The sequence below is a fragment of the Salmo salar genome, chromosome 23, assembly GCF_965601325.2.
Source record: "Salmo salar chromosome 23, fSalSal1, whole genome shotgun sequence".
Lineage (NCBI taxonomy): Eukaryota > Metazoa > Chordata > Actinopteri > Salmoniformes > Salmonidae > Salmo > Salmo salar.
In genome coordinates this window covers 45859936-45884169 of record NC_138313.1, presented here as the reverse complement: position 1 = coordinate 45884169, position 24234 = coordinate 45859936, and the positions used below count along the sequence as shown (strand labels likewise).

The 24234-nt window shown below is 41.4% G+C and overlaps 1 protein-coding gene and 1 non-coding gene across 3 annotated transcripts in view; one reads left to right on the top strand and one right to left on the bottom strand.

The window, feature by feature from the left end:
• Window positions 1-6709: 6709 nt before the first annotated feature.
• LOC106584747 (ATP-dependent clpX-like chaperone, mitochondrial) overlaps window positions 6710-24234 on the bottom strand; it is a 49426-nt gene continuing 31901 nt past the window's right edge. For both annotated transcript variants that reach the window (XM_014170287.3, XM_014170288.3), the window contains exons 11-15: window positions 14710-14874; window positions 13900-14199; window positions 9787-9879; window positions 9435-9541; window positions 6710-8726 (exon numbers count right to left, since the gene is read on the bottom strand). In XM_014170287.3, the coding sequence (XP_014025762.1) occupies window positions 8633-8726; window positions 9435-9541; window positions 9787-9879; window positions 13900-14199; window positions 14710-14874 (759 nt within the window). In that variant the 3' untranslated portion in view covers window positions 6710-8632. The remainder of the gene's footprint in view (window positions 8727-9434; window positions 9542-9786; window positions 9880-13899; window positions 14200-14709; window positions 14875-24234) is intronic.
• On the top strand, window positions 8876-8952 carry trnas-uga (transfer RNA serine (anticodon UGA)). Its single transcript has one exon. It is a non-coding gene; the product is annotated as a tRNA-Ser (tRNA).

The following is a 24234-nucleotide window of genomic DNA, read 5'->3' as shown; positions in this document are numbered from 1 at the left end:
ACCTTGCGCTTCAGTTGCTGGCCCAACTATAATATTTTGTATTTATTTAACTAGGCAACTCAGGTAAGAACAAATTCTTATTTACAATGGACGGCCTACCCCGGCTAAACCCTAACCCGGACGACACTGGGCCAATTGTGAGGCGCCTTATGGGACTCCCAATTACGGCCGGTTGTGATACAGCCTGGAATCGAACCAGGGTCTGTAATGACGCCTCTAGCACTGAGATGCAACGCCACTCGGGAGCCCCGAGCCCCAATATCTAGGGTACCTGCCAGCATTATCACAAAACAATATCACATACAGTGAGGGAAAAAAAATATTTGATCCCATGCTGATTTTGTACGTTTGCCCACTGACAAAGAAATGATCAGTCTATAATTTCAATGGTAGGTTTATTTGAACAGTGGGAGACAGAATAACAACAAAAAAATCCAGAAAAATGCATGTCAAAAATGTTATAAATTGATTTGCATTTTAATGAGGGAAATAAGTATTTGACCCCTCTGCAAAACATGACTTAGTACTTGGTGGCAAAACCCTTGTTGGCAATCACAGAGGTCAGACGTTTCTTGTAGTTGGCCACCAGGTTTGCATACATCTCAGGAGGGATTTTGTCCCACTCCTCTTTGCAGATCTTCTCCAAGTCGTTAAGGTTTCGAGGCTGACGTTGGCAACTCGAACCTTCAGCTCCCTCCACAGATTTTCTATGGGATTAAGGTCTGGAGACTGGCTAGGCCACTCCAGGACCTTAACCTGTTAGGGCTAGGGGGCAGTATTTGCACGGCTGGATAAAAAAATGTACCCGATTTAATCTGGTTACTAATCCTACCCAGTAACTAGAATATGCATATACTTATTATATATGGATAGAAAACACCCTAAAGTTTCTAAAACTGTTTGAATGGTGTCTGTGAGTATAACAGAACTCATTTGGCAGGCAAAACCCTGAGACAGATTCTGACAGGAAGTGGATACCTGATGTGTTGTATTACCTTTAAACCTATGCCATTGAAAAACACAGGGGCTGAGGAATATTTTGGCACTTCCTATTGCTTCCACTAGATGTCACCAGCCTTTACAAAGTGTTTTGAGTCTTCTGGAGGGAGATCTGACCGAACAAGAGCCATGGAACGATGATGGCCCATTAGACACCTGGCACGCGAGTTCATGTTGGGTACCCTCGTTCCAATACGTTATAAAAGAGAATGCATTCGTCCACCTTGAATATTATTCATGTTCTGGTTAAAAAAGGCCCTAATGATTTATGCTATACAACGTTTGACATGTTTGAACGAACGTAAATATATTTTTTCCCCTCGTTCATGAAGTGAAGTCCGGCGGGCTTAGATCATGTGCTAACAAGACGGAGATTTTTGGACATAAATGATGAGCTTTTTTGAACAAAACTACATTCGTTATGGACCTGTGATACCTGGAAGTGACATCTGATGAAGAGAATCAAAGGTAATGGATTATTTACATAGTATTTTCGATTTTAGATCTCCCCAACATGGCGGCTAGTCTGTATCGCAACGCGTATTTTTCTGGGCGCAGTGCTCAGATTATTGCAAAGTGTGATTTCCCAGTAAGGTTATTTTTAAATCTGGCAAGTTGATTGCGTTCAAGAGATGTAAATCTATAATTCTTTAAATGACAATATAATATTTTACCAATGTTTTCTAATTTTAATTATTTTATTTGTGGTGCTGACTTGAATGCCGGTTATTGGAGGGAAACGATTTCCTGAACATCAACGCCACAGTAAAACGCTGTTTTTGGATATAAATATGAACTTGATAGAACTAAAAATGCATGCATTGTCTAACACATTGTCCTAGGAGTGTCATCTGTTGGAGATTGTAAAAGGTTAGTGCATAATTTTAGCTGATTTTATGGTTTTGGTGACGCCTGTCTTTGAATTGGCACAACATTACACACAACTCTTGTAAATGTACTGTCCTAACATACTCTAAATTTATGCTTTCGCCGTAAAACCTTTTTGAAATCGTAAAACGTGGTTAGATTAAGGAGATGTTTATCTTTCAAAGGGTGTAAAATAGTTGTATGTTTGAAAAATTTGAATTTTGACATTTATTTGGATTCAAATTTGCCGCTCTTGAAATGCACCTGCTGTTGATGGAGTGCACCACGGGTGGGACGCTTGCGTCCCACCTAGCCCATAGAGGTTAACCTGTTAGGGCTAGGGGGCAGTATTGACACGGCTGGATAAAAAACATACCCGATTTAATCTGGTTACCACTCCTACTCAGTAACTAGAATATGCATATACTTATTACATATGGATAGAAAACACCCTAAAGTTTCTAAAACTGTTTGAATGGTGTCTGTGAGTATAACAGAACTCAAATGGCAGGTCAAAACCTGAGAGATTCCTTTACAGGAAGTGGCCTGTCTGACCATTTCTTGAACTTCTTTTCCATCTCTATCTTTTACTAAGGATCTCTGCTCTAACGTGACACTTCCCACGTCGTCCATAGGCGCTCAGAGCCCGGGAAAAAACAGAATGTCGTCCTTCCAGCCCCAGGCTGAAACACATTATCGCCTTTCTCAAGTGGCCGATCAAGGGACTCTGGGCTTATGCGCGTGACCCGACCGCCCCCGCCTTTGTGATTTTTTCCTCTGTTTGCCGAAAAGGAGATTCCCTGTCGGAATATTATCGCTTTTCTGCGTAAAAATTGATTTTAAACAGCGGTTGACATGCTTCGAAGTACGGTAATGGAATATTTAGAATTTTATTGTCACGAATTGCGCCATGCGCGCGACACTTCTTTACCATTTCGGATAGTGTCTGGAACGCACGAACAAAACGCCGCTATTCGGATATAACGATGGATTATTTTGGACCAAACCAACATTTGTTATTGAAGTAGCAGTCCTGGGTGTGCATTCTGACGAAGACAACAAAAAGGTAATCAAACTTTTATAATAGTAAATATGATTATGGTGAGTGCTAAACTTGCCGGGTGTCTAAATAGCGAGCCCGTGATGCCTGGGCTATGTACTTAGAATATTGCAAAATGTCCTTTCACCAAAAAGCTATTTTAAAATCGGACATATCGAGTGCATAGAGGAGGTCTGTATCTATAATTCTTTAAATAATTGTTATGCTTTTTGTGAACGTTTATCGTGAGTAATTTAGTAAAATGTTAGCGAATTCCCCGGAAGTTTGCGGGGGGTATGCTAGTTCTGAACGTCACATGCTAATGTAAAAAGCTGTTTTTTGATATAAATATGAACTTGATTGAACAAAACATGCATGTATTGTATAACATAATGTCCTAGGGTTGTCATCTGATGAAGATCATCAAAGCTTAGTGCTGCATTTAGCTGTGGTTTGGGTTTATGTGACATTATATGCTAGCTTGAAAAATGGGTGTCTGATTATTTCTGGCTTGGTACTCTGCTGACATAATCTAATGTTTTGCTTTCGTTGTAAAGCCTTTTTGAAATCGGACAGTGTGGTTAGATTAACGAGAGTCTTGTCTTTAAAATGGTGTAAAATAGTCATATGTTTGAAAAATTGAAGTATTTGCATTTTTGAGGTTTTTGAATAACGCGCCACGGGATTACACTGGCTGTTACGTAGGTGGGACGATTTGGTGCCACCTACCCTAGAGAGGTTAATGTGCTTCTTCTTGAGCCACTCCTTTGTTGCCTTGGCCGTGTGTTTTGGGTCATTGTCATGCTGGAATACCCATCCACGACCCATTTACAATGCCCTGGCTGAGGGAAGGAGGTTCTCACCCAAGATTTGACGGTACATGGCCCCGTCCATCGTCCCTTTGATGCGGTGAAGTTGTCCTGTCCCCTTAGCAGAAAAACACCCCCAAAGCATAATGTTTCCACCTCCATGTTTGACAGTGGGAATGGTGTTCTTGGGGTCATAGGCAGTATTCCTCCTCCTCCAAACACGGCGAGTTGAGTTAATGCCAAAAAGCTCAATTTTGGTCTCATCTGACCACAACACTTTCACCCAGTTGTCCTCTGAATCATTCAGATGTTCATTGGCAAACTTCAGACGGGCATGTATATGTGCTTTCTTGAGCAGGGGGACCTTGCGGGCGCTGCAGGATTTCAGTCCTTCACGGCGTAGTGTGTTACCAATTGTTTTCTTGATGACTATGGTCCCAGCTGCCTTGAGATCATTGACAAGATCCTCCCGTGTAGTTCTGGGCTGATTCCTCACCGTTCTCATGATCATTGCAACTCCACGAGGTGAGATCTTGCATGGAGCCCCAGGCTAAGGGAGATTGACAGTTCTTTGTGTTTCTTCCATCACCAAACTGCTTGGCGATGGTCTTGTAGCCCATTCCAGCCTTGTGTAGGTCTACAATCTTGTCCCTGACATCCTTGGAGAGCTCTTTGGTCTTGGCAATGGTGGAGAGTTTGGAATCTGATTGATTGATTGCTTCTGTGGACAGGTGTCTTTTATACAGGTAACAAGCTGAGATTAGGAGCCCTCCCTTTAAGAGTGTGCTCCTAATCTCAGCTCGTTACCTGTATAAAAGACACCTGGGAGCCAGAAATCTTTCTGATTGAGAGGGGGTCAAATACTTATTTCCCTCATTAAAATGCAAATCAATTTCTAACATTTTTGACATGTGTTTTTCTGGATTTTTTTTGTTATTCTGTCTCTCACTGTTCAAATAAACCTACCATTAAAATTGTAGACTGATCATTTCTTTGTCAGTGGGCAAACGTACATAATCAGCAGGGGATCAAATACTTTTTTCCCACACTGTAGCCTGCCATAGCCATGTAACTAACCTCAGTGTCTTGTAGTATCTGGATGTGGTCTGGTATGGTGAACTCTGGGGCCGTAACCAGCTCTATCTCTCCTGCCAGGGGCCCCAGCTCCTGTAATGGCCCCAGTGGTAGTGGCCCCAGAGGGCTCTTAAAGGGAACCTCCTCTAGACTGGTCATCCTGTCTGTATACCCAGAACAAGAAAACCCACACCCACACACACACTTACACAGAAAACTCAGGGAACAACATGAAGGCACGCACGCACGTACATTTAAATAAACACACACACACACATTTAAATAAACAACACACACACAGTCACAGGCACGCACACACACATACACACACACAGCATAGGGCAAAGCTAGAGTAGTACTCTATTCCTTGGTGAAATTAATTGTCAGGTGAATGTTATAGCAAATAGCAAATTCTGTCAGGTGAATGTTATGACAGTGAAGGCAGCTGTGTCATATCTACAAACATGAACAGATCACAATCAATATTAATAGATGGCAGTTATCTTAATTTATTGATCACACAAACATTCTTTGCATTTTTCACAGGCAGTACTCACTCACCTCCCTTTTGAAAAATATCCTCTCGCCAGTCCACCGTGTGTGTGAAGTGTTGACAGGACAGGTGTACTCTGAATGACTTATATCTGGATAAATAGCCTAAGTATCAACACACAAGCTAATTCTCTTGATCACTTATAAGCCCCTGCCCTGTCTGACATCATCAGATGTGCTCTTGTTGACCGCACATTACTAATAACTACCCATGGATGGAGTGGAACCCATGAAGGGAAAGGGAAATGAGGATACCTAGTCAGTTGTACACCTGAATGTATTCAACTGAAATGTGTCTTCCGGGGGGGGGGGGGGGGGGGGGGTGAATGCCTTTAATGATGTACAGTGCATTCAGAAAGTATTAAGACTCCTTCCCTTTTTACACATTTTGTTACGTTACAGCCTTATACTGAATATTTTAATTTATAAAAAAATAAATATATCACATTTACATAAGTATTCAAACCCTTTTGGAGTGGAACCCAGGATGTATATCTATGGTGGTTTATTTTCCAGGGAGGGGTTATACAAGATCTCTTAGGTAACTATTCTTATTTAACCAGTCTGGTAACAGTATGTGTGCATTATGTGACATTTGATAGATTTTTCAACATTTACTGGAATTCAACAGTTTTCTAATTCCTTCTCAGGAGAAGACCATTTTCACACTATAGGCCGGTTTCCTGTAATCTCCATTTAACATGCTGTTTAGTAGAACTAAAAGGCAAGTCTGGGAAACCAACCCCATCGACTTACGCAACCTCCAGTTCTTGGCAATGTCTTCCTGGAAAGTAACAGGGAGTCCGAGGGAAGGAGAGGATTAGAGAAATGCTGATGTGTTGATAAACAGGAACGCGTTGTACAACACACTTTCAACACAGAGATTACACATGAGCTGCTTATGAGCTACATGGCCAGTTCTGCTCTCTAACATGGAGGTAAACAATGGTAGTCATGGTGCCATAGCGATGGTAGTCATGGTGCCCCTCAGCGGTGCCATAGCGATGGTAGTCATGGTACTACATGGCCAGTTCTGCTCTCTAACGTGGAGGTAAACGATGGTAGTCATGGTGCCATAGCGATGGTAGTCATGGTACTACATGGCCAGTTCTGCTCTCTAACGTGGAGGTAAACGATGGTAGTCATGTTGCCCCTCAGTGGTGCCATAGTGATGGTAGTCAAGGTGCTACATGGCCAGTTCTGCTCTCTAACGTGGAGGTAAACGATGGTAGTCATGGTGCCATAGCGATGGTAGTCATGGTGCCCCTCAGTGGTGCCACATGGCATTGCAAATGGAGTTTGAACAAAACAAAGAAGCTTTGACACAATCTACATTGAGAGTGTTAAAAACATGTAAGACAACAAATCATTCTGTACAGAGATATACATTTTATTTATAATATTTAAACAATCACATCAATAAATTGAGATTTTACATGTTATTATGATTGACCGTTGAGAAGAGAAGCATAAAGGAACTGAAAAGGAACACAAACAATTGTATTATTATGATGATGATTGTATTATAATAGCACATACCAGCATTACACGACATCGAACAGCCATGGTTCAGTGTGGATAGAAATAGTTAAAAGGCTTAATTGCAGAAGTGCCTAGTGATGGATTGAGGGACCATTTTAGTAACACGACGTACTGGAGCATTACTACATTGTGAGGTGGGTTTGTGAAGCTTGACCCAGCCAGAGCAAAGTAAAACATTCAGAAAGAATATCAGAGTAAGAATGCTGAATCTATGATCAGTTTATCCTTTTTAGAACATAATGAATACTAATATGAATAATAATGAATACGGATATGGACCGGGAGCACCTGATCCCAGGACAGCAACTCTGAAACCTTTTTGAATATCAAGCCCTTGCCTTGCTTGATATCGATCTAACAGTAGGTAACCCTGTGAGGTTAGAGAGAGCTGACAGATACATTCCCTAGAGAGCGGGTTTCTAGAGGGGGGGGTACAACACTACAGAAATTAACATTCTCAACATAAAAAAAAATAAAAATCATTACTACGATCAAACGGTCAGCATCTGAAAAAGCAGCATATTCCTTATATAGTACACTATTTTTAACCAGAGGTCCTGGTCAAATAGGGTGCCATTTTGGACGCATCTCCGCTCTGTTGAGTGTGCTGGAGTAGGGTGTAGTACGCTGTTATGATGTTTTCCCTAATGACAGGTGTGTTGCTGTGATACAAACGGATTCTAAACTCAGCACTGAAGCTTTAATACCAACATTTACAGCCCAGTTATGTTCATTATGAATACCGTTAAAATAGTAGACAGGAGGAAATATGGAGTTAAATTACTGCCAGTAAAGTTTTGGCACCAATTTAGCTCCATAGAAAAACAGCACAATAATGATGTGCTCATTATGGAATATCATACACCTAGAGACCTGGGTTCAAATACTACTTGAAATCATCTCAAATACTTTAGCTGGGCTCAATTGAACTTCACTGTTGCAATGGAACTAACAGCATATTACCAAAAGTACAAATCCCGCCCACCTGGCACTCTAAGCAGGCCAGAGAAAACACTCCAAAGTATGTATGTATGTATATATATATATATATATATATATATATATATATATATATACAATTTCAAATAGTATTTGAACCCCAAGGCATTAGTTGTATATTGTTATGTAACATTGAAGATTTTATACCTATTGTTCACTGAATACCTTTTTTGCACTATTGGTTAGAGCCTGTAAGTAAGCATTTCACTGTAAGGTCTATATACCTATTATATTCAGCGCACGTGACAAATAAACTTTGATTTGATAGTAAAACGGAACATTCCTAGCCCTGGTTAAGTCTTCAAGTGTACAATACGACCCCAGTAATGTTCTATTTGTTTCCATTGTCGTTTCAATCTGTCATCACCACAACACAAGAGGAGAGAAAACACAAAAATCACCTATTTAAATCCTTTTTTAAAGAATAGAAATGACACTACCTACCCCACAATTTTTAAATATATACACTATAGCAGGTCCATCTTCATTTTCTAACTTAAAGAATTAGCCTACTGTCCAATTCACAGGACCAAAATAAGGTACTTCTCGAGCTCAAATCCGTGTTGTTCATTATGAAAAGGGTTTTATGGTGTGGTTTTAGTAGTGGTCTACAGAGCCTGACGGAGGTCCGTTTAGATGGCTCAAGGGGCTGGAATTCCAGGAACCTACAGTTGGCTTCCAAATGTTCTAGAAGGTGTTCTAATGATTGTAGATGTAACAGTTGTTGAAATGAGTGACTGGACTGATCCGATCAGTTGTTAGCTGCTGCGTCCACCTGTCTGGGCCAGTTCTCCTCTTCAATACCAGAGTCATAGTCCTCCTCTGCTGCCTCCTTTGCTGGAGCCCTGGAAATATATTTACATCACATTTTAGTCATTTAGGAGACGCTCTTAGTTTTAGTTATGCAGAGAGAGAGACAGAGAGAACGAGGTAGGGTTAGTTATGCAGAGAGAGAGAGAGAGAGGGTCAGTATTAGTGGCATGGTCAGTTATTTGGTCCTGTGTGGCTCAGTTGGTAGAGCGTGGTGCTTGAAACGCCAGGGTTGTGGGTTTGATTCCCACGGGGGGACCAGTATGAAAATGTATGAACTCACTACTCTGGATAAGTGTTAGTTAGTGGTAGGGGAGCCGAGGTAGGGTTTGATGAGATGTGTTTTCACTTGGGCACATTACACGGGAACATCACGTCAGGGTTCTGTTTAGTATACCTCTGACATGATGAAACCAACAGGTAGGAACATAACACAGGAACATCACACGGGAACATCACACGGGAACTTCAGGTCAGGGTTCTGTTCTTAGTATACCTCTGACATGATGAAAACAACAGGTAGGACCTGCATGACTGATGGGGTTGATGTTTACCTCCTCTTTCACCAGGCGAGTCATTGAACAAGTCATTGTTATTTCCAATGACGGCCTGTTTTTTTCCCCTACGTTCTTTAGTGTAAAGTGTGTTTCTCTTCTTTTTCAGCCTAACTCAAAAAAAAACACTTGCCATTGTATAATATGATTTGAGAAGTGAGAATTAGAACCAAACAGGTGCTGACTGACCTGACGTATTGTGGTTCTGATTTGCCCAGGACGACGTCCTTGGTTAACTCCACAGCCATGATGTCTGAACATGGCACCTCAAACATGGGCTCCAGAAGAAGCTTTTCCTGTATTAAAAAAAAAGAGACATTTCACATAGCAAACTGAAACAGGACATGGACATGAAAGAATTAATTTAACCTTCATTACATCGTCACAGAAATCACTCACCATAATAGATATATCACTTATATTTCTCATCATCAATTGAAGCCATTGAGTGTATATTGTGACTGCTGATAAAAGACTCAAATACCCAACTTATAGGAATTGAGCACATTGTTATTGTGCATCATTTTCTGTACTGACTGACCATGATGGACCTCAGGCCACGGGCTCCAGTCTTCCTCTCCAGAGCCAGCCTGGCGATGGCCCTCAGAGCCTCTGTCGTTACATTCAGTTCACACTGAAACACAATGACAGCGACAGGAACACACTGGAGGTTAAAACAGGAACCGAGACACAAGCAGAATGTGATATGCACATCCAATGACCAAAAAAATATATATATATGTTTTATTGTCACATACACTGGATAGGTTCAGTGAAATGTGTTGTTTTACAGGGTCAGCCATAGTAGTACGGCGCCCCTGGAGCAAATTAGGGTTAAGTGCCTTGCTCAACGGTGCATTGGCTAATTTTTCACCTTGTCACCTTGGGTATTCGAACCAGCGACCTTTCAGTTACTGGTTCAATGCTCTAACCATTAGGATACCTGCCACACTAGACAAAACATGACATATAATTCTTAAAATAATTGTTATGTTTTTTGTGAACGTTTATCGTGAGTAATTTAGTAAATTCACCGGAGGTTTGCGCGGGGTATGCTAGTTCTGAACGTCACATGCTAATGGAAAAAGCTGTTTTTTGATATAAATATGAACTTGATTGAACAAAACATGCATGTATTGTATAACATAATGTCCTAGGTGTGTCATCTGATGAAGATCATCAAAGGTTAGTGCTGCATTTAGCCGTGGTTTTGTTTTTTGTGACATTATATGCTAGCTTGAAAAATGGGTGTCTGATTATTTCTGGCTGGGTACTCTGCTGACATAATCTAATGTTTTGCTTTCGTTGTAAAGCCTTTTTGAAATCGGACAGTGTGGTTAGATAAAGGAGAGTCTTGTCTTTAAAATGCTGTAAAATAGTCATATGTTTGAAAAATTGAAGTTTTTGTATTTTTGAGGAATTTGTAATTCGCGCCACGCCCATCATTGGATATTGGAGCAGGTGTTCTGCTAGCGGAACGTCTAGATGTAAGAGGTTAAGGAAATATGGCGCTGTACAACGTGACCGTTTCCACACTCCAATTGTAGGCTAACTAATACCCAAACGGAGATTCAGTGAAAATAACAATCTCATTGATTTAACACATATGATTAGTACATAATAAATTCAGTGACAATAAGATAATAATTGATCCGATTACGCTCATAAAATCACTGTCTCTATTCAATTATTATTTGTGTTTATTTCTCTGTGCATTAATTGGTGGGGAAAAACAGGTCTACGTAGCCTACTGTAGTCCACTACTTTTTTAAATGACAACATTCGTTCAGAACAATTAGCTTGATAGCAAGAGAACATGTAGCTCTCAAAAAGTATCAAGAAGAAAGGCGGATAATGAAAATCCAAGTTTCAGAGATGGACAGAGAGATATGCGTTCATCTCTCCATCTTTTCCCAATGCCAAGCCAGTGTGTCTTATTTGCAATGAAAATGTCGCTGTTTGCCAACAATTCCAATCTCAGACTAATTATGAATCTAAGCATAGAACTTTCAGTGGCCTTCCTGCCCCATATATAGGCCCGATGCAGAAACATTGAATTGGTAACTGCAAGCTGCACACACCGCTTTTTTTGCGGACATATTTCGTAACTTAAAACAGGTTAAATCTGCAGTTACAAGGAAGAGGGAAAACAGTCATGGACATGGTGGAAAGGCCTTTACTAGGAAGTTTGAGTTGTTGGATTTGGACTTGTTCTCTGGAAGGCGACTACACTTCAACACACTGAAGAAACGACAGGCTGCAGCACTGTCACAGAGGTGATGGAACATTTCATCAAGCAGCTGAGGGACAACTTCTCCAACAGATTTGAAGACTACAGCATGCCCAAGAATATCTTTGCATTTGTACGTGACCCTTTCACAGTCCGCCCAGGTGGAGAATTCTCCTCCCTTGCTAAGAAAAGGATACCCTCGCTGGATGAGTTTTTTAAACATGTAAATATACCCTTTATTTAACAAAATGCCTCCAGCTGTCCATCACTAATGTAAATAAAAACAGAATATCTAAGGGGCTTTTATATAACTATAATGCAGGGTTAACAATAATAATACTTTTTTCCCCCTTCCAAAAGAACACGGACACGGACAAATACTGATGCTCCAGATACTCAACTAGTCTAAAGAAGGCTAGTTTTAATGCTTCTTTAAAATCAGTACAACAGTTTTCAGCTGTGCTAACATAATTGCAACAAAAAAAAAGGGTTTTCTAATGATCAATTAGCCTTTTAAAAATGATAAACTTGGATTAGCTAACACAACGTGCCATTGAAACACAGGAGTGATGGTTGCTGATAATGGGCCTCTGTACGCCTATGTAGATATTAATTAGTTTTTTTTAAATCAGCTGTTTCCAGCTACAATAGTCATTTACAACATTAACAATGTCTACACTGTATTTCTGATCAATTTGATGTTATTTTATTGGACAAAGAAATGTGCTTTTCTTTCTAACAAGGACATTTCTAAGTGACCCCAAACTTTTGAACGGTAGTGTAGTTGTTCCCCTTGCTCTGCAAGGGCCGTGGCTTTTGTGGAGCGATAGGTAACGATGCTTCGGGGGTGACTGTTGTTGATGTGTGCAGAGGGTCCCTGGTTCGAGCCCAGGTAGGGGCGAGGAGAGGGATGGAAGCAAAGCTGTTACACAAGCCCAAACTATGAAAAACAGCCCCAGACCTCCACCAAACTTTACATTTTGCACTATGCATTCGGGCAGGTAGCGTTCTCTTGGCATCCGCCAAACCCAGATTTGGCCGTCGGACTGCCAGATGGTGAAACGTGATTCATCACTGCAGAGAACACATTTTCACTGCTCCAGAGTCCAATAGCGGTAAGCTTTACACCACTTTAGCCGACACTTGGCATTGCGCATGGTGATCTTAGGCCTGTGTGCGACTGCTCGGGCATTGAAAACCATTTCATGAAGCTCCCGACGAACAGTTCCTGTGCTGACGTTGCTTCCAGAGACAGTGTGGAACTAGGTACTGAGTGTTGCAACCGAGGACAGATGATTTTGGCGCGCTACGCGCTTCAGCACTCAGCAGTCCCTTTCTGTGAGCTTGTGTGGCATATCAATTCGCCGTTGAGCCGTTGTTGCTCCTAGACGTTTCCACTTCACAATGACAGCACTTACAGCTGACCAGGGCAGCTCTAGCAGGGCAGAAATTTGACAAACTGACTTGTTGGTGACGGTGCCACGTTGTGATAAAGGAATTTATATGTTAAATGTAATGACTAAAGAATTCCACCCTGAAACTGTATAACTGTGTGAAATGTATTAGAATTATAAGACTATAATCCAATAATGTGTGTATAAGACAAAAAACATTGTGTTACTATGTAGCAATGTGAGAAATGTATAGTTGAGACAACAAAGGACAACTGAACTACAGATGACCTAATTATAACGCTGTAACAGGAAAGAGGCCCCTTCAAAGGCCCCTCTAATCTAGGGAGGAGAGTAATGGCTAGAAACTGCCAGGCTGGTAGAAAAGTGATAAACTAGGAATGTGAACTGTGGGAAAAATACAGCCCGCCTAAAAGAAAGGTGGAGTTTCTATTGATAAGAATTCAGTTGTGTGTGTGTGTGTGTGTGTGTGTGTGTGTGTGTGTGTGTTAGTGTTATAAAAAGACTGCGTTCTCATTTTTTTACTTCAGAGCTCTCTGAATAAATAACTAACCTTTTGTAGAATCTGAGACTTTGCCTAATTCTTATTAACCTGAGCCTTACAACCTCGGAGAATTGATCAAAGCTTAAGTGATTGTTGAGTTATCATCATTGGGATTGAAAATTCTCGTGACACGTTGAAAGTCACTGAGCTCTTCAGTAAGGCCATTTTACTGCCAATGTCTATGGAGATTGCATGGCTGTGTGTGCTCGATTCTATAGACCTGAAATAGCCGAATCCACAAATTTGAAGGGGTGTCCAGATACATTTGTGTATATTATTTTAACGGTTATGACTACTTTTAGTTTCATGACGGTTATTTTAGTTTCATGACGGTCTTCATCCATAACCATGGGTTACACAGTTATACGGTAATTGTGCCAGCCCTAACTACTACTAATTACCTTGTCCATGTTGAACCGGGCCTAGTACAAGGGTATGACAGTGTTGGGTGGTTCTACTACTAATTACCTTGTCCATGTTGAACAGGGCCTGGTACTGGGGTATGACGGCGTTGCGTGGTTCTGTCAGGATACGGACCAGCGTCTCTTCATCCAGACTGTGTAGAGGCACCACGACAGGCAGACGCCCTACAAACTCCGGGATCATCCCAAACTCAATGAGGTCCCGGGCCTCCACGAGCTTCAGCAGACGGTCCTTCTCCTCCATCTCTGCCACCATGTCTGTCTGTTCACTACTGTTAGCCAGGTCGGCTGCTGCCGCCGCACGACGACCCTTACCCATGTTGGAGGGCGTGCCAAAGCCCAAGTACTAGAAGGAGAAGAAGATTAGTGGGTGTGTTGAAGTCCAGCTACTAGACAAAAGAACAGGGGGGGGTTAAGTAAGCTTGTAAAATACTGAAGAAATTAGACATCTGAGGAAGACCGCCAGGTCTAGACATTCATGTTACATTCCTGAAAATACATTAAAATGGACAAATAACTAAACTGCTCAGATAAGAGACACTCTCTGTTGACCAAGTATTTTAGAACAGTGATAAGAGAGGAACTAATCAGAGGACTACAGCCTTTTTATAGATCTGGGTAGATACACGGAGGACTACAGCCTTTTTATAGATCTGGGTAGATACACGGAGGACTACAGCCTTTTTATAGATCTGGGTAGATACACGGAGGACTACAGCCTTTTTACAGGTCTGGGTGGATACATAGAGGACTACAGCCTTTTTACAGGTCTGGGTGGATACATAGAGGACTACAGCCTTTTTACAGATCTGGGTGGATACATAGAGGGAAAATAATAACTATATTTCTTACTCACCTTCTCATTCTTCCGTCTGCTGACGATTCTGTCGAGTCCGTTGAAGGCCCCTGACGCTACGAACAGGATGTTAGTGGTGTCCACCTGCACCGTCTCTCCCCTCAACTTCCGGGAGTTCTTCTCTGGAACGTTCACTATCGTGCCCTCCAAGAGTTTGAGCAGACCCTACAAACAAAACAGTTGTCAAACACTAATGCCTCCCATACCATATAAAATGCCTTCAGAAAGTATTTCACACCTCTTGACTTTTTACACATTTTGTTATGTTACAAAGTGGGATTCAAATGGATTTGTAAAATTTGTCAACTATCAACACAAAATTATATAATAATTTTTTTGAATGAAAATAAAATAGATAAGTATTCACACCCTCGAGTCAATACATGTTAGTCACCTTTGACAGCGATTACAGCGGTGAGTCTTTCTGGGTAAGTCTTTTAGAGCTTTGCACATCTGGATTGTACAATATTTGCACATTATTATTTTTAAAATTCTTCAAGCTCTGTCAAGTTGGTTGTTGATCATTGCTAGACAGACATTTTCAAGTTTTGCCATAGATTTTCAAGACAAAGTCAAAACTGTAACTAGGCTATTCAGGAACATTCAATGTCGTCTTAGTAAGCAACTCCAGTGTATATTTGGCCTTGTGTTTTAGGTTATTGTCCTGCTGAAAAGTGAATTTGTCTCCCAGTGTCTATTAGAAAGCAGACCGAAGGTTTTCGTCCTCTAGGATTTTGCCTATGCTTAGCTCTATTCCGTGTCTTTTTATCCTAAAAATACTCCCTAGTTTTTGCCGATGACAAGCATACCCATAACATGATACAGCCACCTCCCTGCTTCAAAATATGAAGTGTGGTACTCAGTGATATGTTTGGGACAAATCCAACACATCACTTTGTATTCAGGACACAAAGTTAATTTCTTTACACATATTTTGCAGTATTCATTTAGTGCCATACTGCAAACAGGATGCATGTTTTGGAATATTTGTATTCTGTCATTTATGTTAGTATTGTGGAGTAACTACAATATTGTTGATCTATCCTCAGTTCTCCTATCCCAGCCATTAACCTCTAACTGTTTTAATGTCACCATTGGACTCATGGCGAAATCCCTGAACGGTTTCCTTCCTCTCAGGCAACTGAGTTAGGAAGGATGCCTGTATCTTTGTAGTGACTGTGCGCATTGATGCACCATTCAAAGTGTAATTAACAACTTCACCATGCTCAAAGGAATATTGAATGTCTGCTTTATTACCCATCTACCAATAGGTGCACTTCTTTGCAAGGCATCGGAAAACCTTCCTGGTCTGTGTGGTTGAATCTGTGTTTGAAATTCACTGCTCGACTGAGGGATCTTACAGATAACTGTATGTGTGGGGTACAGAGATGTAATTATTTAAAAATCATGTTGAACACTATTACTGCACACAGAGTGATTCCATGCAACTTATTGTGTGACTTGTTAAGCACACTTTTACTCCTGAACTTATTTAGGCTACATTGAATATTTATTGATTCAAAACATTTCAACTTTTTATTTTTAATTAATTTGTAAACATTTCTAAAAACGTAATTCCACTTTGACATTATGGGGTATTGAGAGACAGAGACACAACATCTCAATTTAATCCGCTTTTAAATTCAGGCTGTAACACAACAAAATGAGGAAAAGGTCAAGGAGTGTGAATACTTTCTGCAGGCACTGTAAATCACATAGGAGACTGAGAGCAGCAGGTATCACCTTATGATGTACAATCTATTCCCAGAGGATAGCACTTAAAAGTATTAATGAAAACAGAGAGAGCAAGAAAGAGATGCAGAGAGGGGGGGAGGCGGGAGAGAGAGAGAGGGAGAGAGGGGGTGGGGAGAGAAGGGAGGAAGACAGAGAGAGAGAGAGAGAGAGAGACAGGGAGAGAGGGGGCGGGGAGAGGAGGGAGGGAGGGAGGGAGAGGGAGGTAGGGAGAGGGGCGGGGAGAGAAGGGAGGGAGGGAGACAGAGAGAGGGAGGGAGAGAGACAGGGAGAGAGAGACAGGGAGCGACAGGGAGAGAGAGACAGGGAGCGACAGGGAGAGAGAGACAGGGAGCGACAGACAGGGAGCGACAGGGAGAGAGAGACAGGGAGAGGGAGGGAGAGAGAGACAGGGAGAGGGAGGGAGAGAGACAGGGAGAGGGAGGGAGGGAGAGAGAGAGACAGGGAGAGGGAGGTGGGGAGAAGAGGAAGGAGACAGAGAGAGAGCCCCATCCACCAAACTACCAGTTGTGAAACAGGGAAGGGACTCAGGGGGTATGCTAATTTCGTAAAGAGCAGACCTAACTCACTCCATTAAATTAATCAAAACAGGAACATTTTACATTTGGCTAGAAATTCAAAAGGAAATGATCTTACAGAGAAAAATGTCCTCCTGTGTGCTACCTACAGTGAGGGAAAAAAGTATTTGATCCCCTGCTGATTTTGTACGTTTGCCCACTGACAAAGAAATTATCAGTCTATTATTTTAATGGTAGGTTTATTTGAACAGTGAGAGACAAAATAACAACAACAAAAAATCCATAAAAACGCATGTCAAAAATGTTAGAAATTGATTTGCATTTTAATTATCGTACAACAGACCACGTATTCACCCTGCACACGCAAATTGACAAACAAACAAATCAAAACAAAGGCAAAGTCTTCTCATGCTTTGTTGATTTAAAAAAAGCCTTCGACTCAATTTGGCATGAGGGTCTGCTATACAAATTGATGGAAAGTGGTGTTGGGGGAAAAACATACAACATTATAAAATCCATGTATACAAACAAAAGTGTGCGGTTAAAATAGGCAAAACACACATCTCTTCCCATAGGGCCGTGGGGTGAGACAGGGATGCAGCTTAAGCCCCACCCTCTTCAACATATATATCAATGAATTGGCGAGGGCACTAGAAGTCTGCAGCACCCGGCCTCAGCCTACTAGAATCTGAAGTCAAATGTCTACTGTTTGCTGATGATCTGGTGCTTCTGTCACCAACCAAGGAGGGCCTACAACAGCACCTAGATCTTCTGCAGATTCTGCCAGACCTGGGCCCTGGCAGTAAATCTCAGTAAGACCAAAATAATAGTGTTCCAAAAAAGGTCCAGTCGCCAGGACCACAAATACAAATTCCATCTAGACACCGTTGCCCTAGAGCTCACAAAAAAACTATACATACCTTGGCCTAAACATCAGCGCCACAGGTAACTTCCACAGAGCCGTGAACCATCTGAGAGTCAAGGCAAGAAGGGCATTCAAAAGGAATATAAAATTCGACATACCAATTACAATCTGGCTAAAAATAGTTGACTCAGTTATAGAACCCATTGCCCTTTATGGTTGTGAGGTCTGGGGTCCGCTCACCAACCAAGATATCCCAAAATGGGACAAACACCAAATTGAGACTCTGCATGCAGAATTCTGCAAAAATATCCTCCGTGTACAACGTAAAACACCAAATAATGCATGCAGAGCAGAATTAGGCCAAAACCCGCTAATTATCAAAATACAGAAAAGAGCCGTTACATTCTACAACCACCTAAAAGGAAGTGATTACCAAACCTTCCATAACAAAGCCATCACCTACAGAGAAATGAACCTGGAGAAGAGTCCCCTAAGCAAGCTGGTCCTGGGGCTCTGTTCACAAACACACACAGACATCACAGACACCCAGGACAGCAACACAATTAGACCCAACCAAATCATGAGAAAACAAAAAGATTACTTGACACATTAGAAAGAATTAACAAAAAAACAGAGCCAACTAGAATGCTATTTGGCCCTAAACAGAGAGTACACAGTGGCAGAATACCTGACCACTGTGACTGACCCAAACTTAAGGAAAGCTTTGACTATGTACAGACTCAGTGAGCATAGCCTTGCTATTGAGAAAGGCCGCCGTAGGCAGACCTGGCTCTCAAGAGAAGACAGGCTATGTGCACATTGCCCACAAAATGAGGAGGAAACAGAGCTGCACTTCCTAACCTCCGGCCAATTGTATGACCATATTAGAGACACATATTTCCCTCAGATTACACAGATCCACAAAGCATTCGAAAACAAACCCGATTTTGATAAACTCCCAAATCTACTGGGTGAAATACCAGTGTGCCATCACAGCAGCAAGATTTGTGACCTGTTGCCACAAGGGCAGAAGAACAAACACCATTGTAAATACAACCCATTTTTATGTTTATTTATTTTCCCTTTTGTACTTTAACCATTTGCACAACACTGTATATATACATAATATGACATTCGTAATAGAGGTCGACCGATTAATCGGCATGGCCGATTAATTAGGGTCGATATCAAGTTTTCATTACAATCGGTAATGAGCATTTTTGGACGCCGATTATGGCTAATTACATTGCATTCCACGAGGAAACTGCGTTGAAGGCTGACTATCTGTTATGTGAGTGCAGCAAGGAGCCAAGGTAAGTTGCTAGGTACCATTAAACTTATCTTATAAAAAACAATCAATCTTCACATAATCACTAGTTAAACTAGTAATATCATCAACCATGTGTAGTTATCTAGCTTGTCCTGCGTTGCATATAATCAATGTGGTGCCTGTTAATTTATCATCGAATCACAGCCTCCATCGCCAAACGGGTGATGATTTAACAAAAGTACAATCGTTGCACAAATATACCTAACCATAAACATCAATGCCTTTCTTAAAATCAACACACAGAAGTATATATTTTTAAACCTGCATATTTAGTTGGCCTCCAACTGCTCTTAAATGCAAGTAAAACTAAATGCATGCTATTCAACCGATCGCTGCCCGCACCTGCCTGCCCGCCCGTCCAGCATCACTACTCTGGACAGTTCGGACTTAGAATATTTGGACAACTACAAATACCTAGGTGTCTGGTTAGACTGTAAACTCTCCTTCCAGACTCACATTAAGCATCTCCAATCCAAAATCAAATCTAGAATCGGCTTCCTATTTCACAACAAAGCATCCTTCACTCATGCTGCTAAACATACCCGCGTAAAACTGACCAATCTACCAATCCTCAACTTTGGTGATGTCATTTACAAAATAGCCTCCAACACGCTACTCAACAAATTGGATGCAGTCTATCACAGTGCCATCCGTTTTGTCACCAAAGCCCCATATACTTCCCACCACTGCGACCTGTATGCTCTCGTTGGCTTGCCCTCGCTTCATTGTCGTCGCCAAACCCACTGGCTCCAGGTCATCTACAAGTCTCTGCTAGGTAAAGCCCCACCTTATCTCAGCTCACTGGCCACCATAGCAGCACCCACCCGTAGCACGCGCTCCAGCAGGTATATCTCACTGGTCATCCCCAAAGCCAATTCTTCCTTTGGCCGCCTTTTCTTCCAGTTCTCTGCTGCCAATGACTGGAACGAACTGCAAAAATCACTGAAGCTTGAGACTCATATCTCCCTCACTAGCTTGAAGCACCAGCTGTCAGAGCAGCTCACAGATCACTGCACCTGTACATAGCCCATCTGTAAATAGCCCATCCCCATACTGTATTTAGTTATCTTGCTCCTTTGCACCCCAGTATCTCTACTTGAACATTCATCTTCTGCACATCTACCATTCCAGTGTTTAATTGCTATATTGTAATTACTTTGCCACCATGGCCTATTTATTGCCCTACCTCCCTTATCCTACCTCATTTGCACACACTGTATATAAACTTTTTCTACTGTATGTTTGTTTATTCCATGTGTAACTCTGTGTTGTTGTATGTGTCGAACTGCTTTGCTTTATCCTGGCCAGGTCGCAGTTGTAAATGAGAACTTGTTCTCAACTAGCCTACCTCGTTAAATAAAGGTGAAATAAAACAAATAGGTAAAAGAAATTCATGTTAGCAGGCAGCACAGAAGAAAAAAAAAATGTATGAAATGTATGCATTCACTACTGTAAGTCGCTCTGGATAAGAGCGTCTGCTAAATGACTAAAATGTTAAAAAAAGTAAAATGTAATATTAACTAGGGAAATTGTGTCACTTCTCTTGCGTTCATTGCACGCAGAGTCAGGGTATATGCAACAGTCTGGCCCGCCTGGCTCGTTGCGAACTAATTTGCCAGAATTTTACATAATTATGACATAATATTGAAGCTTGTGCAATGTAACAGCCATATTTAGATAAAATACGGAACGGTTCCGTATTTCACTGAAAGAATAAACGTTTTGTTTTTGAAATGATAGTTTCCGTATTTGACCATATTAATGACCTAAGGCTCGTATTTCTGTGTTTATTATATTATAATTAAGTTTATGATTTGATAGAGCAGTGGTAGGCAGCAGCAGGCTCGTAAGCATTCATTCAAACAGCACTTTCCTGCGTTTGCCAGCTGCTCTTCGCAATGCTTGAAGCACAGAGCTGTTTATGACTTCAAGCCTATCAACTCCCGAGATTAGGCTGGCAATACTATAGTGCCTATAAGAACATCCAATAGTCAAAGGTATACGAAATACAAATGGTATAGAGAGAAATAGTCGACGCGTCATAATTCCTATAATAACTTGCGGCTGAACTTGAAAGGGGTTCCTTCATTATTTTACTGTTCATGTCTTCCATAGAGAATGTCTTGATCTACTTCAAATAAGGTCTGTATTTCGTGCAGGCTTAAACCGCCACAGCGTTTTGATACACGTGTAAATCTCACTAGGATAAGGTAACGTTTGTCAACATATTTTCATAAATCCACTCAACAATTTAAAAAAAATTCTTTGCTTATATTTAGCCAATATTGATCAGAGTTACCTTGTCCTATTGATATCTACACAGTTATTAAATTGGCAAGGTGGTGTACGCCTACATGAAACACAGACCTTATTGGAAGTGAATCTAAAAACATCCTATGGAATAAATGAATGAAGGAACCGCTTTCAGATTTTGCTGGAAGCTGTCATGGGAATTATGACTCACACTTTGGTAGTCAATTCTTACCATGCCCATTATTAAAATAGGATTTCCTGCATATAGAAATTACAGTTTTTGTTTTCAACATTCATCACAGGTAACTTAAACTCTATTTTTATTATTCAAACAGTTGAGAGTATTTGTGTCTCCTAAGCACTCTTCAGTATCCTTGTCACTTCAGAGAGCTGTGTGTGTGGACGATTATATACATTTTACAGATGGCAGAGAAAAGCAGAGCACCAGTGTGGGACTATTACATTGAATTGGCACCAGGGAAAGCAAGGTGTCTTATTTGTGATAAAGATGTAAGCATGGGTTCAGCAATGGCTAAATCAAAAAATACCCCAAACCTGTGGAATCACCTTAAGAACATCCATCCAAAAGCCCATAAGGAAGCAATGATGAAAAAAAGCAAACGCAAATTCTTCACAAGGAAAAAGTGATAGACAGTTCACAGACATCGCAGGCTACAATCTTACAACTTTTTAATAAACAAGCAAAATGGCAGGACAAAGACCCGAGAAGATGGATGAAGCAATTATTGAGATGATTGCCACTGACAACCAACCATTCACAGTGGTGTCTGACGTTGGTTTTCAGCGGCTGATTACTCTTGCTGAACCCCGGTACAGGATCAAAGATTACTAATTATTTCGCACAGAAATGCTAGATAAAAACACATGAAAGAGTTGTGATGAAAGTGAAGAATCTGGTGGCACCAGTGAACGCTCCACACATGGCATTCACAACTGACTGCTGGTCAGGCACTACAGAGTCCCTGATGAGCCTTACTGGACATTTCATTGACAATGTCTGGACAAGAAAGCAGGTTGTGCTGAATGTCAAGACTATGACTGGATCACACACAGGAAACAACATCAGAGAGATGTTTTTGGCCGTGTTGGAATACTGGGAAATCCACACAGAACGTGTAGTGTTGGTCCTCAGGGATAGTGAGACAAACATGGTGAAAGGTATGAGACTGGCAGAGCTTCCAGACTTCAGCTGCAGTGCACACACCCTACAGCTTGTAATCAATGATGGCCTATCCAGTCAGAAAGCTGTGCTATTATTGTGACATTATTGCCATGTTGAAGAGCTGTGCAACTTACTTTGACCACTCTGTACTGGCCAAACAGAGGCTGAGGGCCATTCAGGAAGAGCTTGGCCTTCCCAAACACAGCATCATCCAAGCAGTTCAAACTCACTGGAACTCAACACTACACATGTTGCAGAAGATGTTTGAACAGAGGCGCGCACTGAATGTGTATGCAGGTGAATACGGACACATCAGCAGTTTGTCTGCTGCACAGTGGGACATTGTCTCTAACCTAATTGAGACTCTGGCACCTATGGAGGAGGTGACAGTGGAGATGAGCCACTCCAACTCTACAGCAGCATGCATCATCCCCAGTGTGTCGGTGCTGAAGCTGAAGCTGATGCTGCAGCAGGAGGGTTCTTCTACTCAAGGCATCAAAACTTTACGGAAGACCACGTTGGACAGTCTGACAAGGAGGTTCTCCAAGGCCGAGGAGACAAACTGCCTGGTGCTGGCAACTGTCCTGGATCCACGTTACAAGAGCTAAGCCTTCACCTCAGGGACAGCACTAGAGAAAGCAAAAGAGTGGCTGAAGGAGGAGTCTGACCTACTAAGGAAACCAAATACCAGAGCCACAGCAGATGGGACGAGTGAAGAGGAGGACACAGATCCAGGTGCAAAAAAAAGCAGAGTCTCCAGGTAGATCAGCCACCCAGTCTGGTGGACAGCCTCTACGCTAGAATCCTTGGAAGCCAAGAGGGCAGGGCTGAAGTCCAGTGCAGTTTTGAAACTGAGTTGAAGCATTACCTCACAGAGTCATTGACAGAAAAAGCGGCTTGCCTTTGGAGTGGTGGAAGCAGAATGAGGACAAATTTCAATCACTCGCTCCACTGGCAAAGAAGTTACCTCTGTCCTCACCTTCTTCGGTCCCAAGCAAGAGAGTGTTCAGTGAGGTGGGAATCATTTATGATAAGCTGAGGAGCAGACTGACAGGGGACCATGCAGACTAGCTCTGCTTTCTGCACTACAACCTTAAACTTCTTAACTGGGAATATTGAAGACCCACAAAAGCTGGTGGTTCCTTTTAACATATGTTCTCATGTTCTGAGCAAGGAACTTAAACGGTAGCTTATTTTACATGGCACATATTGCACTTTTACTTTCTTGTCCAACACTTTTTCCATTATTTAAACCAAATTGAACATGTTTCATTATTTATTTGAGACTAAATTGATTTTATTGATGTATTATATTAAGTGACAATAAAAGTGTTCATTCAGTATTGTTGTAATTGTCACTATTACAAATGTTGTTTTTTTTGATCCTCCAATAATCGGTATTAAAATCATTATCGGTCGACCTCTAATTTGTAATATCTTTATTATTTTGGAACATCTGTGAGTGTAATGTTTACTGTTCATTTTGAATAGTTTATTTAACTTTTGTATATTATCTACTTCACTTGCTTTGGCAATGTTAACATATGTTTCCCGTGCCAATAAAGCCCCTTGAATTGAATTTTGAGAGGGAGAGGGGGAGATAGAGACAGAGAGGGAGACAGGG